A 14,935-nucleotide genomic window follows, 5' to 3' on the forward strand; every position below is an offset into this window, starting at 1 on the left:
TCGTGAGTAAGTATTTCACGGTAAAGTCTACACTTGTTGTATTTGGCGCATGAGACAAATGCAATTTGATTTGGTTTAATCAAATCAAACTGAAACAACCTGGGACAGGTGTCTTTGAGCATTCATTATTGTGTGTGCGTGTGCTTGCTTATGCATACTCTTCATGTACACAGTCAATTTACAGACAGAAGAGAAGGATGCCAATTAACTTTAACAACAGATCTGTGTTTGATCCTGTGTAGCATGGGCTGAATATGTAAATATGTGACGATACACCTTGGCAGTGAGCAGACCTCCACTGCAGTGGAAACTGCTGAGTCGGCTTGGAGCAGAGCCAATGGCAAGTACAGTTTCTCCTTCAACTACAACTTCTCTCACAGCGGGAGGAAAAATGCTAATTCTTAATGTCCTCCAGGGCAGAAAGAAATGACCTGTGCAGCAAGGCTGTGCTGCTGGAGTGCTGATAAAGCTATTCTGCTCTGGGCATATCCTGGGCAACCCAGAGACAACAGAGCAGAGAGTCAGAGGTGGGTCTAGCGGAATGGCGTTAGCTTCAGGAGGCTAACTAACAAAAATGGGGAGTCGATGGAAGGAGACACTGTACAGTGAAAAGATATCGGGGAAGAGAAAAGGAAGGAGAGAAAAAAAAGAGCAAGACCGAGAGCGTGAGAGAGCGAGAGAAAGAAAGAGGGGCAAGTGAGAGAGAGACAGAAAGAAAGAGGGGCGAGAGAGAGGGAGAGAGGTGAGAGAGAGAGACAGAAAGACAGAAAGAAAGAAAGAAAGAAAGAAAGAAAGAAAGAAAGAAAGAAAGAAAGAAAGAAAGAAAGAAAGAAAGAGGGGCGAGAGAGAGCGAGAGAAAGAAAGAGGGGCGAGAGAGGCCACAGGGAGAGAGAGACAGAAAGAAAGAGGGACGAGAGAGAGAGGCGAGAGAGAGAGACAGAAAGAAAGAGGGACGAGAGCGAGAAAATGACATGTTTACTCACAGTGTAGAGCTCATTTGTGACTTTTACCAACTCCTCATGCATCTGCACCCCGATGTCTTTGCTCTGAAAAGAAGCAGAGGAAGCATGAAGTGTGCAAATCAATCTCACAGGTGACAGGAAGAACATGTTTACCATTAACAGACCTGGTTGTTTCCCTGAGGCATGAATACATCGGTTTCCCGGGATCATGTGTCTGTATGGAAGAGATACGTTTCCCTTTGACGTATTTGTATGGGAGATGACTGAACACCACGACATGTTGTTTCTCTCTATTTATGAAAAGGCTGTGTACAGGAAGGCAGCTAATAGACGAGGAAGTATGGAAAGCAGAGTGGTTTAAATAATCCTGTAAGAGTAGGAACGGTTTTCCTCTTCAGTAATACACTACAGTGTGTTACAGGTTAAAAGTGCAGTATTTAGGCGTCAGTGATGGGAGGTTGTCACGGCCATGGTTGTTATGCCCAGCAGCAGTGAGTTAGGCCTAATCAACTCCACTTTCATCAGAGATTGGTGCTATGGCAGCAACACTACATTTACACATAAGAACAACTTAAACAGTAGTCATTAACATTATTTTTAGTTTAGTATATTCATGTTGCACAATATTTGCTTCTACATTGAACCCGGATGGTATGTGGTATGGAATGCATAGATCGGTAATCAGGACGATTTTGTCTTGAGCGGATGATCGGCGGGCCGGAACATAATTACAAATAATTTGTTGACTGCAAATTGACCCCAAGAAGCCCAAACAGATATAATGTATCACTGAAACAACCATTTCAAACCATGCTAACATTGGTCTCTTCGTGTGGGAATACTTGAGGACAGATTTCCAAAATTAAAATAACTTGGAGCTGATTTCCTGGTGTTTTTACAGTCTTTGGTGCAACCATGACAATTATATATTTTTTTTTTGCTCAGAAAACTTGAGGGGCCAAATAAAACCACCTGTGGGCTAAATCCGTCAGTTGGGGAACCCTGGCATAGGTGGTGCTACTGCTATCATCCTTGACATTGTAACAAACTTTACACCACAACTCCCCATTTCTTGCAGTGGGAGAGATTTTATCATTTTTCAACAGGCAATTACTCAGCCACCTCTCTCTGAGCTGCCCGTCAGGCAGCAACAACTCAGCCCACCAGGCAGTAACAACTCGGCCCACCAGGCAGTAACAACTCGGCCCACCAGGCAGTAACAACTCGGCCCACCAGGCAGTAACAACTCAGCACACCAGGCAGTAACAACTCAGCCCACCAGGCAGCCCAGCCCACCAGGCAGGAACAACCCACCAGGAAAGAGTAACCCAGCCTCATCACGGCTCCCCCTGACAGCATATCCATTCCCAGAGGACATAAATCATGTGAGACCTCAGCCGGTTGCTGTGGATCGATACTGATCTGTGCTTCCCCCAGCCAGATCGTTCCATCATACTGCAGTCCCTGAACCATGGCCACTCTCTGCTCTAACTCTCTCTCTGAGACATGCTTTATAGCTCTGATGGGTCCTAGGCTATAGCTAATGTGTATACTTAGGTGAAGATTAACAGGGACATTTCATGCAGCAATGTATCCTTCAGTCATTTAATGACATAAAAATTGCAGGATAGAAGCGGAGATTATACTTGTAGGTTGTTTACCAGATGTAGTTTGTTTACCACTTTAGAAAGACAAAGATGTTGTGAAGAACAGGAAACGCTGGAGGAGGGAGCAGGTGACACAGAGAAAGGGAAGAAAATACATTTGAAGGTGGGGAACACATCTCTCAGCTGTAGGTCTGACATCCAGAGGTAGACGAGGTTGGTACTAGCCCAGCCTGACAGCACATACTGTAGGTTAGTATCCCAGGCGTGTGTGTGTAATCACCCCTATGTGCTTCCTCTTCACCTTTCCCACTTTCAAATTCCTTTCCTTCCCTTTCCCTGTATCACCTGCTTCCTCCTCCAGCTTCTGTGTGCATGTGCTTGTGGTGTGTGTGTGTGTGTGGGGGGGGGGGGGGGGCGGGGGTGTCCTGACCTTTTTGAAAAGTCTGATGACATCCTCTCCGACGTGTGCCAGGCGGAAGATGACATTGTTGTTGTAGAGGTCGCTGAGGGTAGCATGATCTCTGCTCTCTCTCCTTGTCTGGTTCAGAACCAAGTACCAACAGTTCACTGTCGACAGCAGGTTCTGGTCCTTCCTGGAAATAACGGGGGGGGGGGGGGTTAATGCAACCAATATTATTGTTTGTCCCCAATATCGTTTAGCTTTTGGAATCTACCAGTGTAGTTTAGCAGATACTAGTGTGGAAATTAACAGCAGAGAAGGTGAGGTGTTGTTAAATGAAAGCCTGTAGGTGAGATGAAGCTTTGATGTGGAGATGAGATATACGTTTATCACATTCTCTTCATTTCCTGTAGAAGAGGAAAAGGAAGTAGCACACAGTGAAAGACGGAAACTAAGTCTCACCATCACAGTCAGATAGGCATCTTTGGCTGAGCACGCACCTCTCTTTATATAACTTCACACAGAGCCAGATAGGCGTCTTCTGCTGAGCATGCTAACTGAAGTAACATTGTGTGAGGGGGGAGGTATCTTTTATACTATGGAATTTTGCTAAGCATGCACCGCACATCACACTCAAAAGCCTATTTGAGAAGTAACCTCTAGTCTTTTCTACAAACACATCAATAACCACAGGTTGAGTAATGAACGAGTGACTTAGGAGGAGTCTGCACAACAACAGCAAGCTAACCAGTCATAAAGCACTACACCACTCAGAATAAACTGCATGACATTGCTTCAAGATGACGGTGAGCCCGTTTCTTTAATGCGATGTAATTGTTATAATGAAAAGATAGTGTACAGGTCGAGGTTCCTCTCCTTAATTATTACTGACACATCATAATGCATATCAGAGTCTTCTACAGGAGCAGTCTTGATCTCAGTCAGTCTCTCCAAGTCAGGGTTGGGGTCAATTCCAATTGAAGGCAGTCAATTTAAGAAGGGATTTGAATTTAAAATAATAAAAAATATATATATATTTTTTTTAATTGCATTTACTTTTCAGTTTATAGAGAAGTGATTGCAAAACCTGTTTTTGTATTTTTGTATGAGAATTTACTTCCTGAATTGACTGCCTTCAATTTCCAATCGACTCCAACCCTGCTCAAAGTCTTTCCCACTCTGGGGGCTCTTGACTCCTGTCTCTCCAACCATACAAGTGAAAAGATGTCAAAACAGACAATAAAAAGAATAAGGAAAGAAGTTCCTGGCGTGGATAGTTAAAAGAGACTCGCTTTAATATGTTGCTCCAGGTATCCTAGGCTACTCCACAGCCCACACATCTGAGGCTCTCGTCAGCGCCTTCCTTTTTATCCAGCATCCTTTGAATAAAAAGTCCCCATTGCTTCCCTATCTGTGGTGGAGGATGTGAATGATTGATCCCGGACATACAGTCGGCTTCCAGGAACTCAATTGGGGCCCGACCCAGCAAGTAGCTCTGCACTCAATCAAAAGTAAACTATCTTGGCAGAATTATAGTCTAAGACGTTCTTATAGAGGTTATATACTCTAAGAGCTGTCTCTGAGCTGTCCATTGCAGATAACAGACCACTACTAGCAGGGGAGCAACACTGCAGTGATCTGCACTGCGCGGAACTGGAGATGATATAATGACCCTTTTCCCCATGCATGCATTCTTCTCGGGCAACTTGAAAACGTTTTTTCTGTTTGTCATGTGCCTCTTCTTTTATTGAGTTTGACACTGAAATGAAAACCTGAAAAGATCAAAATGGATAAAAAGGGAAGGAGACCACCGGGGGTTTGAGGAAATAAAAAGAGAGAGCGCGCTCTGGAGCGAGGGTGGGAGGAGAGGGAGGCATGGATGGAATTATTAAAAACATGGAGATTCGAGCAGCCAAGTGAGTGCAGCACTCGGTGAGTTCTGAATCCCACCTTTGAAAGACAGAAATAATGATTGCCATTTAATGTGAGGAGGGTGCAACTGGGACAATGGGGTGTCGAGAGAGGAGACTAGAGAAAGATATGAAAATAGAGAAGGAGAGGAGACTAGAGAAAGAGGGGAGAATGATCCATGTATTCTCTGATAGTCTACACGGTATCTCATCCATATAGATTCCACTAAAACCAATTGACCATAGAGGAAGCTACTCAAAAACCAACGAGGATGTCAAGCAAGAGGATGCATAGTCAGGTCAAGTGCAAGAGTGCATAAGGATGTGTGTGTCTTTGTGTCTGTGTCTCTCTCTCGCTGCATGTGTGGGTGTATCTGTGTGTGTGTGTATGTGTCTCTGTGTGTGTATGTGCCTCTGTGTGTGTCTCTGTGTGTGTGTGTGTGTGTATATATATGTGTCTCTCTCTCTCTCTCTCTCTCTGTGTGTGTCTGTGTGCATAGGCCCACTCACTGGGGATCCAGGCCCACCTACTGGGGAGCCAGGCCCAGCCAATCAGAATGAGTTTTACCACACAAAAGGGATTTTTTACAGACTGAAATACTACTCCGTTTCATCAGCTGTCCAGGTGGCTGGTCTCAGACAAGGTGAAGAAGCCGGATGTGGAGGTCCTGGGCTGTGGTTGTGAGGCCGGTTGAACATACTGCCAAATTCTCAAAAACGACATTGGAGGCGGCTTATGGTAGAGAAATTAACATTATCTGGCAACAGCTCTGGTGGACATTCCTGCAGTCAGCATGCCAATTGCGCGCGCCCTCAAAACTTGAGACATCTGTGGCATTGTGCTGTGTGACAAAACTGCACATTTTAGAGAGGCCTTTTATTGTCCCCAGCACAAGGTGCATCTGTGTAATGATCATGCTGTTTAATCAGCTTCTTGATTTTCCACACCTGTCAAGGGGATGGATTATCTTGGCAAAGGAGAAATGCTCACTAACAGGGATATAAACAAATTTGTGCCCAAAATGTTAGAGAAATATACCTTTTTCTGCATATGGCAAATTTCTGGGATCTTTTATTTCAACTCATGAAACATGGGACCAACACTTTACATGTTGCGTTTATATTTTTGTCAAGTATATACCATTTCTGTTTATCATACAGTCGTACGATAAGACAATAGCACAATTACAGGATTACCAGACAGACAGTACACACAACACAACAATACTCACTTAAAGTGCTGATGTTCCCTGGAGGAGCGTATCTTGCCGGAGAAGCGCTCGGCCAGTTTGTCCAGGCCTCTGGAGTACTCCAACTGCAGCTCGGCCTTGCGGCGGAAGAATTCCTGCAGGTCCTGCAGAAGCTGTAGCCGGGACTCCGACTGCTGCTCAAGACATCGGAACTGCTCCACCAACTGGTTACGGATCTCTGACAATTAGAAATGAGGAAAGCACACCTTCAAAAGAGGGGCAGTGTGAAACAGGTAAACGCGTCTTGCGGTCGTAAGGGTGGGCAGGCAGGAGGCAAAGGTACATACAAAAGAACAAACAAATAAAAATGTCTCCAAATAAATGTTTAAAGTGTGTGTGCACGTGTTGGATCTTGCTGTCCTCTGCCTATGGAGAGTGCTCTATGCTTCCTGCTGGGGTGTCACTGTCTATAATGTGTTATGCTGGGCTCTCCATGCTTGCTGTTGAATACTGTAGCTAAGGTGCTGGCCTGCTCAGGCCAGGGTTGTGAGCCAGAAGCCAGCACAGCGAGATAGAGAGCAGACTATATCAGCATCCCCTCACACTGTGTCAGCCCATATAGATCACAAGCCTCATTACATTAAATCATCGTTTAGGGACTCAAGTCACAGTAAGCCACTGTGGCACTGGTGTGGCTCTGCTGATGTGAGGGCTTTGGAGATACAGGCGTTCAGTAGCTGCACATAGTAGTACATAACTATCGATGATTACTATGCAAAGCTGTGTTAATATTCCTATTGGTAACCTCTTCAAATATTATAGCGTATAGTATAGGCTTGGGCGGTATACCAAATACACAGTATACCGGGGTATTTGGAAATACCGTTGAAACTATTTATTTGAAGTTTTTCAATAAATGTGTATTTTCTAGCTGCTGAAATAAATACCTGCAGTCAACTTGTGCAATACGTTAGGAGATAAAGCAGATCACGTTCTTCATTTCACCTGTCACATTATTTAACATTATGAAGCTTACCGCAGTTCCCCAGAACAGTTGAGCCAGTCATGTGTTTGTTTGCAAATAGCACAACAGGAGAAACCGTAGCAGGTGAGTCCAGCTGTGTATTGACAGGGGTCGCGTTTTATATTGAAAGTCAACAGTGTTTTTTTGCTTCAATAGAGTGATCAGGGATGTGCAACTTTAGTTTTCCTTCACAGAAAATACATTAGTGCAACACATTCGGCAGAAAAAAAGCTTAATTTTCATCAGAAGACAACAGAAGTGCAACGCTATTTGGCTGGCAGCCACACAAGTAAATGAGTTTACAATGAAAAAGCAAGATCTTTTTTTGTAAAAACGATGCATGGCCATTATATTTCTAATGTTTAACATTGAAATAATGTAGCCAGCTACATTTCCTAATGTTTTGCTTAAAGTGCATTTTACAGGAGAAAAGTAGGCTGGCTACACTGAGAGAAGTACCAGAGACAAGTAGCTACACATCAGTTCGAGCGTTGTCTGCCGATAGAATGACAGTTTGTGAATTTTTCATCTGAGTGGAAAAGTGCAACTGAAGCACAAAATGTGTCTGATGCAGAGCAGAAATTACAATAAGAAGCATTTTACATCTGTGTTTACAAAAGGCAGCAAGATATTTCCTACGCATTTTATATTGTTTTCCTGTGTGAAAAACGCAGAATCTTTTGTTAACCGTGACCCCTAAGTTTACCTTGCTAGTTATCTAAGTAAGTAGCTGAATTAATAAAGTGACGGGGCATCATATTGTGTTAGCTTTCTGCCGTGTTTGAGACGTCAAAGCCCTTCATATGAGTTAGTGGCAGCTGTACAAATATCTTAATTTAATAGTATTTTTTCTCCTCTCCGTTCTCAGACAGTTTTCTCATCCCTCCTCTTCTCTGAGCAGAGCAGGTAGGCCTGTTGCCCTGGCGAATCCAGACTCCACACAGACACAGCGTGTACACATGCTGCTCCAGAGCCAGTACTGTTCTTCCTTCTAACAAGCATGCGTCAAAACGTCGTTAATTTGCATAATGTCGCTTGTTCATGTTCGCTTGTAGATGTCCAAACTCACCAAAAAATTTATTCCGTAGCTCCTACCTATAACTTTATGAGCTGGATTGCCTGTCTATGCAATTCGTTAATTTTCTTTGGCATTCATTAGCTTATTTAGCTAGCAGCCTCCATGGAAATGTGCTATTACTTGTGCTAACTTTGTTAGCATTCTGGTAACAGACGACCAATGGGCATTTATTGGAACACCCTTGTGTACAAAGCCGGTAATACCGTATATCCCGGGATGAAAGAAGGACGGTATGACGATATGAAAATCTGAATAGCGCCCAACCCTAGTTTGATATGCTGCTTAAAGATACACTTAAATCAATGGCGATGTGAGACTGCAAAGGTTTCTACATTGCGTGTTATTTTAAGTTCAATTTAGCCATACGCCATTAACTCATAATTCCACTCAGGTATTTTGATTATAATTGAAGAATGCTGACCAAAAACGATTGGCATTTTCCCCCATTCTTTGACTTTGAATACGAGCATAGTTTCCAAACTGCCGAAAGCTTGTAATTCAAAGAATGTGTGCCATTTTAAAATGACAAACTTTTCTTTGTGGTCGCTCGCAGAACAATGTGTAGATCTCAGAAGGCTGCCCTGACCTATATCCTATTCTCCATCCTGTCTGCCTAAATCAGCCAGACATGCATCTCGCGTCTAAAGGCTCCTTCTGCAGCTACGAGCACACACTCACACACACAGAGAGACTGACATTCACTCACACGCATGCAGACAGAGACACACATGCAGCTCTGTAAAATCCAATGACTCACTTACAGCGCAGTTAGTAGCACAGTACAAATATCCAAATAATAAATGTAAAAAAACACAGTATTTAAGATTTTAGATTCTGTAGATGAACAGATGGTCCAAGGCATTTCCATAATGTGGTGATGAACTGATCTTTTCTCTCGATTCCCTTAACAGAACCAGTCCAAGTGATTAAGCAATATGGAGATCATGATTGAACCCTTCCAAGTCTCCAGCTTGGCAGCCTTTACCCATCATGCACTACCCAGCAAACAGACAGGAAGTCTTTAGAAATGTATCAATGAACCAGATTATACTGCCCCTTGCATATAAAAGGCACTTTTGTTTACTTCTCAATGGGGTTTTTGTATTGATGAATAAAGCAGCACAAAAATAGCAAGAGCGTGTGTGTGTGTGTGTGTGTGTGTGCCTTCTATTTCTTGGCCGGCTTGTTGGAAATGTATCCCTCATGGTCTCCATGGCTGCCTGGATAAGGAACCCTGGATGCATCTCCACTAGCCTGGCCAGAGTTCCACTTCTGTGTTCCACTTCTGTGTTCCGTTCCCTCCCAGCAGCCCTTCTGTTTATTGGCATAATGGGCTGGGACAAGGGCAACTTTGAGGTTGTGTCTCAAATGGCACCCTATTCCCTATGTAGTGCTCTGGTCAAAAGTAGTGCACCACATAGGGAATAGGGTGCCATTTGGACCACAATCGGAGTCTCTTAATAACAATTAATAGCCTGTACAGTTGAAGTCGGAAGTTTACATACACTTGGCTAAGGTGTATGTAAACTTCCGACTTCAACTGTATGTGCTGCTGAAAGGAGTCAGTGGGAAGAAATGACGGTCCTGCTGCCAGCCAGCCTCGCTACCCCATGTGTAAAAATAGAGCATCAAACAACATGATTTCCTCTTATTATGTCACCGTAATACTTCCCGCATCCAACTATCAGATTATGGGTCATTTATAATAAATGAACATCTAAGTGGAAAATCAAATAATGGAGGGTAATCAATGGGTGCATTCCAAACCAGTGGGAGTGGAACATTTTTGTTTTGGCAATTCTCACATTGGATCTGCATTGGCAGGAAGGATGTTCAATATGCTTTTTACATTTGTATCCCATTTTAGGCCCCTTTTAAGACTCTCAAAACTACCCTGTTAGATTTAGCTTATTTATTGGCATATTGGTTGTAACAATGTACTCTTCAAACACGTCAAATTTCCAGAGGGGGCCCTGTACTTTTAATGATATGACTAATTTTATACACAGAAAACCAATCACAGCACTCCTTTAGAATTGCATATTCAACAAGTCACCAGCAGAGGGAGGTCCCTTTGAATCCATTTTCAAATCAAAATCAAAGTATATTTGTCACACGCTGAATACAACAGGTGTAGATCTTACAGGTAGACCTTACAGTGAAATGCTTACTTACAGGCTCTAAACAACAGTGCAAAAAAAGGTATGAGGTGAACAATAGGTAAGTAAAGAAATAAAAACAACAGTAAAAAGACAGTGAAAAATAACAGTAGCGAAGGCTATATACAGTAGCGAGGCTATAACAGCAGCGAGGCTACATACAGGCACCGGTTAGTCGGGCTGATTGAGGTAGTATGTACATGTAGATATGGTTAAAGTGGCTATGCATATATGATAAACAGAGTAGCAGTAGCGTAAAAGAGGGGTTGGCGGGTGGTGAGTGGCGGGACATAATGCAGATAGCCTGGTTAGCCAATGTGCAGGGGAACTGGTTAATTGGGTCAATTGAGGTAGTATGTACACAAATGTATAGTTAAAGTGACTATGCATATACAGTTGAAGTCAGAAGTTTACATATACCTTAGCCAAATACATTTAAACTCAGTTTCTCACAATTCCTGACATTTAATCCTAGTAAAAATTCCCTGTCTTAGGTCAGTTAGGATCACCAATATATTTTAAGAATGTGAAATGTCGGAATAATAGTGGAGAGAATGATTTATTTCAGCTTTTATTTATTTCATGACATTCCTAGTGGCTCAGAAGTATACATACACTCAATTACTATTTGGTAGCATTGCCTTCAAATTGTTTAACTTGGGTCAAATGTTTCAGGTAGCCTTCCACAAGCTGCCCACAATAAGTTAGGTGAATTTTGGCCCATTCCTCCTGACAGAGCTGGTGTAACTGAGTCAAGTTTGCAGGCCTCCTTGCTCACACACGCTTTTTCAGTTCTGCCCACACATTTTCTACAGGATTGAGGTCAGGGCTTTGTGATGGCCACTCCAATACCTTGACTTTGTTGTCCTTCAGCCATTTTGCCACAACTTTGGAAGTATGCTTGGGGACATTGTCCATTTGGAAGACCCATTTGCGACCAAGCTTTAACTTCCTGACTGATGTCTTGAGATGTTGCTTCAATAAATCCACATCAATTTCCTTCCTCGTGATGCCATCTAGTATGTGAAGTGCACCAGTCCCTCCTGCAGCAAAGCACCCCCACAACATGATGCTGCCACCCCCGTGCTTCACGGTTGGGATGGTGTTCTTCGGCTTGCAAGCCTCCCCCCTTTTCCTACAAACATAACAATGGTCATTAAAGCCAAACAGTTAAATTTTTGTTTAATCAGACCAGAGGTAATTTCTCCAAAATGTATGATCTTTGTCCCCATGTGCAGTTGCAAACCGTAGTCTGGCTTTTTTATCGCGGTTAAAGATACTTTTGTACCTGTTTCCTCCAGAATCTTCACAAGGTCCTTTGCTGTTGTTCTGAGATTGATTTGCACTTTTCGCACCAAAGTAGGTTCATCACTACGAGACAGGGCGCGTCTCCTTCCTAAGCGGTATGACGGCTGCATGGTCCCATGGTGTTTATACTTGCGTACTATTGTTTGTACAGATGAACATGGTACCTTCAGGCGTTTGGAAATTGCTCCCAAGGATGAACCAACTTGTGGAGGTCTACAATTCTTTTCTGAGGTCTTGGCTGATTTCTTTTGATTTTCCCATGATGTCAAGGAAAGAGGCACTGAGTTTGAAGGTAGGCCTTGAAATACAGCCACAGGTACACCTCCAATTGAGGACATCAAATGATGTCAATTAGCCTATCAGAAGCTTCTAAAGCCATGACATCATTTTCAGGAATTTTCCAAGCTGTTTAAAGGCACAGTCAACTTAGGGTATGTAAACTTCTGACCTACTGGAATTGTGATACAGTGAATTATAAGTGAAATAAACTGTCTGTAAACAATTGTTGGAAAAATTACTTGCGTCATGCACAAAGTGGATGTCCTAATTAACAAGAAATTTGTGGAGTGGTTGAAAAACAAGTTTTATTGACTCCAACCTAAGTGTATGTAAACGTCCGACATTAACTGTATGATAAACAGAGAGTAGCAGCAGTGTAAAAGAGGGGTTGCACACAATGCAAATAGTCCGGAAAGGCATTTGATTACCTGTTCAGGAGTCTTATGGCTTGGGGGTAAAAACTGTTGAGAAGCCAGTCATAGACTGTTCTCTCTACTACCGCATGACAAGCCGTACCGCTTGTCATGTGGTAGTAGAGAGAACAGTCTATGACTGGGGTGGCTGGGGTCTTTGACAATTTTTAGGGCCTTCCTCTGACACCGCCTGGTGTAGAGGTCCTGGATGGTAGGCAGCTTAGCCCCAGTGATGTACTGGGCCGTATGCACTACCCTCTGTAGTGCCTTGCGGTCAAAGGCCGAGCAATTGCCATACCAGGCAGTGATGCAACCAGTCAGGATGCTCTCGATGTTGCAGCTGTAGAAACTTTATGAGGATCTCAGGACCCATGCCAAATCTTTTTAGTTTCCTGAGGGGGAATAGGCTTTCTCGTACCCTCTTCACGACTGTCTTTGTGTGCTTGGACCACTCTAGCTGGTTGGTGATGTGGACACCAATGAACTTGAAGTTCACAACCTGCTCCACTACAGCCCGTTTGATGAGAATGGGGGCGTGCTCGGTCCTCCTTTTCCTGTAGTTCACAATCATCTCCTTAGTCTTGATTACGTTGAGGGATAGGTTGTTATTCTGGCACCACCCGGCCAGGTCTCTGACCTCCTCCCTATAGGCTGTCTCATCGTTGTCGGTGATCAGGCCTACCACTGTTGTGTCGTCTGCAAACTTAATGATGGTGTTGGAGTCGTGCCTGTCCATGCAGTTGTGGGTGAACAGGGAGTACAGGAGGGGACTGAGCACGCACCCCTGGGGGGGGCTCCAGTGTTGAGGATCAGTATGGCAGATGTGTTGCTACCACCCTCACCACCTGGGGGCAGCCCGTCAGGGAGTCCAGGATCCAGTTGCAGAGGGAGGTGTTTAGTCCCAGGATCCTTAGCTTAGTGATGAGCTTTGAGGGTAACATGGTGTTGAACGCTGAGCTGTAGTCAATGAATAGCATTCTCACATTAGGTGTTCCTTTTGTCCAGGTGGGAATGGGCCTTATGGAGTGCAATAGAGATTGCCTCATCTGTGGATCTGTTGGGGCGGTATGCAAATTGGAGTGGGTCTAGGGTTTCTAGGATAATGGTGTTGATGTGAGCCATTACCAGCCTTTCAAAGCACTCATGGCTACGGACGTGAGTGTTACAGGTCGGTTGTCATTTAGGCAGGTTACCTTAGTGTTCTTGGGCACAGGGACTATGGTGGTCTGCTTGAAACATGTTGGTATTACAGACTCAATCAGGGACATGTTGAAAATGTCATTTAAGACACCTGCCAGTTGGTCAGCACATGCGTCTGGCCCCGCAGCCTTGTGAATGTTGACCTGTTTAAAGGTCTTACTCACGTCAGCTACGGAGAGCGTGATCACACAGTCGTCCGAAACAGCTGATGCTCTCATGCATGCCTCAGTGTTTCTTGCCTCGAAGCGAGCATAGAAGTGATTTAGCTCCTCTGGTAGGCTTGTGTCACTGGGCAGCTCGCGGCTGTGCTTCCCTTTGTAGTCTATAATAGTTTGCAAGCCCTGCCACATAAGACAAGTGTCGGAGACGGTGTAGTACAATTCAATCTTAGTCCTGTATTGGCGCTTTGCCTGTTTGATGGTTCATCAGGGGTCATAGCAGGATTTCTTATAAGCTTCCGGGTTAGAGTCCCGCACCTTGAAAGCGGTAGCTCTACCCTTTAGCTCAGTGCGAATTCACTGTGTTGGTGGTGCTCATAAAATGTATCATACCTTCAGAAATTGCACCACCTGAAATCATACCTTCAGAAATCAAAAAGGGTCGTTTTGAGATATTAATACTTTTAATGTTGAATAAATGAATGTGAAATATTTTAGAGAACACTAAAAGAAGTTCAATGATACCAAGATGTTGTTCTGTATCATGTACGGGGTCACAGATTATCGGGTCTTCCAGGATGCCAAAAAAAAATCCAAAAATTTCCACTTAAAGGGTATTTCCATCCAAAAGGACCCACGAGCACCAACATGAATTTCCAATTGGGTGTAAAATGAAAGCTAAGAGTTTATATATTTGCGAAATGAAGGCATAAATACATTTTTCAAAATGTTTCCATCTTCAAAATTTGGCATAAGTAAAGGTTTGGATTTCTGGATAAACAGATGGAAAAGGAGTCTAAGAAAACATTCTCTCTCTCTAAGTTCTTTGTGGAATTTCTTCCCTTTTTAATGTGTTTGAGCCAATCAGTTGTGTTGTGACAAGGTAGGGGTGGTATACAGAAGATAGCCCTATTTGGTAAAAGACCAAGTCCATATTATGGCAAGAAAAGCTGAAATAAGCAAAGAGAAACAACAGTCCATCATTACTTTGACAACACTGAAAATTTCAATAACTTTGAAAGTTGCTTCAAGTGCAGTCGCAAAAACCATCAAGCGCTATGATGAAACTGGCTCTCATGAGGACTGCCTCAGTAAAGGAAGACCCAGAGTTTCCTCTGCTGCAGAGAATAAGTTAATTAGAGTTAACTGCACCTCAGATTTCAGCCCAAATAAATAATTCAAGAGTTCAAGTAACAGATACATCTCAACATCAACTGTTCAGAGGAGACTGCTTGAATCAGGCCTTC

The 14,935-nt window shown here is 43.5% G+C and overlaps 1 protein-coding gene across 5 annotated transcripts in view; it reads right to left on the reverse strand.

Moving 5' to 3' along the window:
- The window catches only part of LOC139562881 (SLIT-ROBO Rho GTPase-activating protein 3-like), a 69,323-nt gene that overhangs the window by 36,319 nt on the left and 18,069 nt on the right, over positions 1–14,935 (reverse strand). For all 5 annotated transcript variants that reach the window (XR_011672461.1, XM_071381021.1, XM_071381016.1 and 2 more), the window contains exons 2-4: positions 6,112–6,307; positions 3,000–3,162; positions 984–1,046 (exon numbers count right to left, since the gene is read on the reverse strand). Coding sequence is in view for 4 of the 5 variants with exons in the window: in XM_071381021.1 (XP_071237122.1) it covers positions 984–1,046; positions 3,000–3,162; positions 6,112–6,307 (422 nt within the window). In the remaining variant the exon portion in view is untranslated. The remainder of the gene's footprint in view (positions 1–983; positions 1,047–2,999; positions 3,163–6,111; positions 6,308–14,935) is intronic.

The sequence above is a fragment of the Salvelinus alpinus genome, chromosome 2, assembly GCF_045679555.1.
Source record: "Salvelinus alpinus chromosome 2, SLU_Salpinus.1, whole genome shotgun sequence".
NCBI classification, from domain to species: Eukaryota; Metazoa; Chordata; class Actinopteri; order Salmoniformes; family Salmonidae; genus Salvelinus; species Salvelinus alpinus.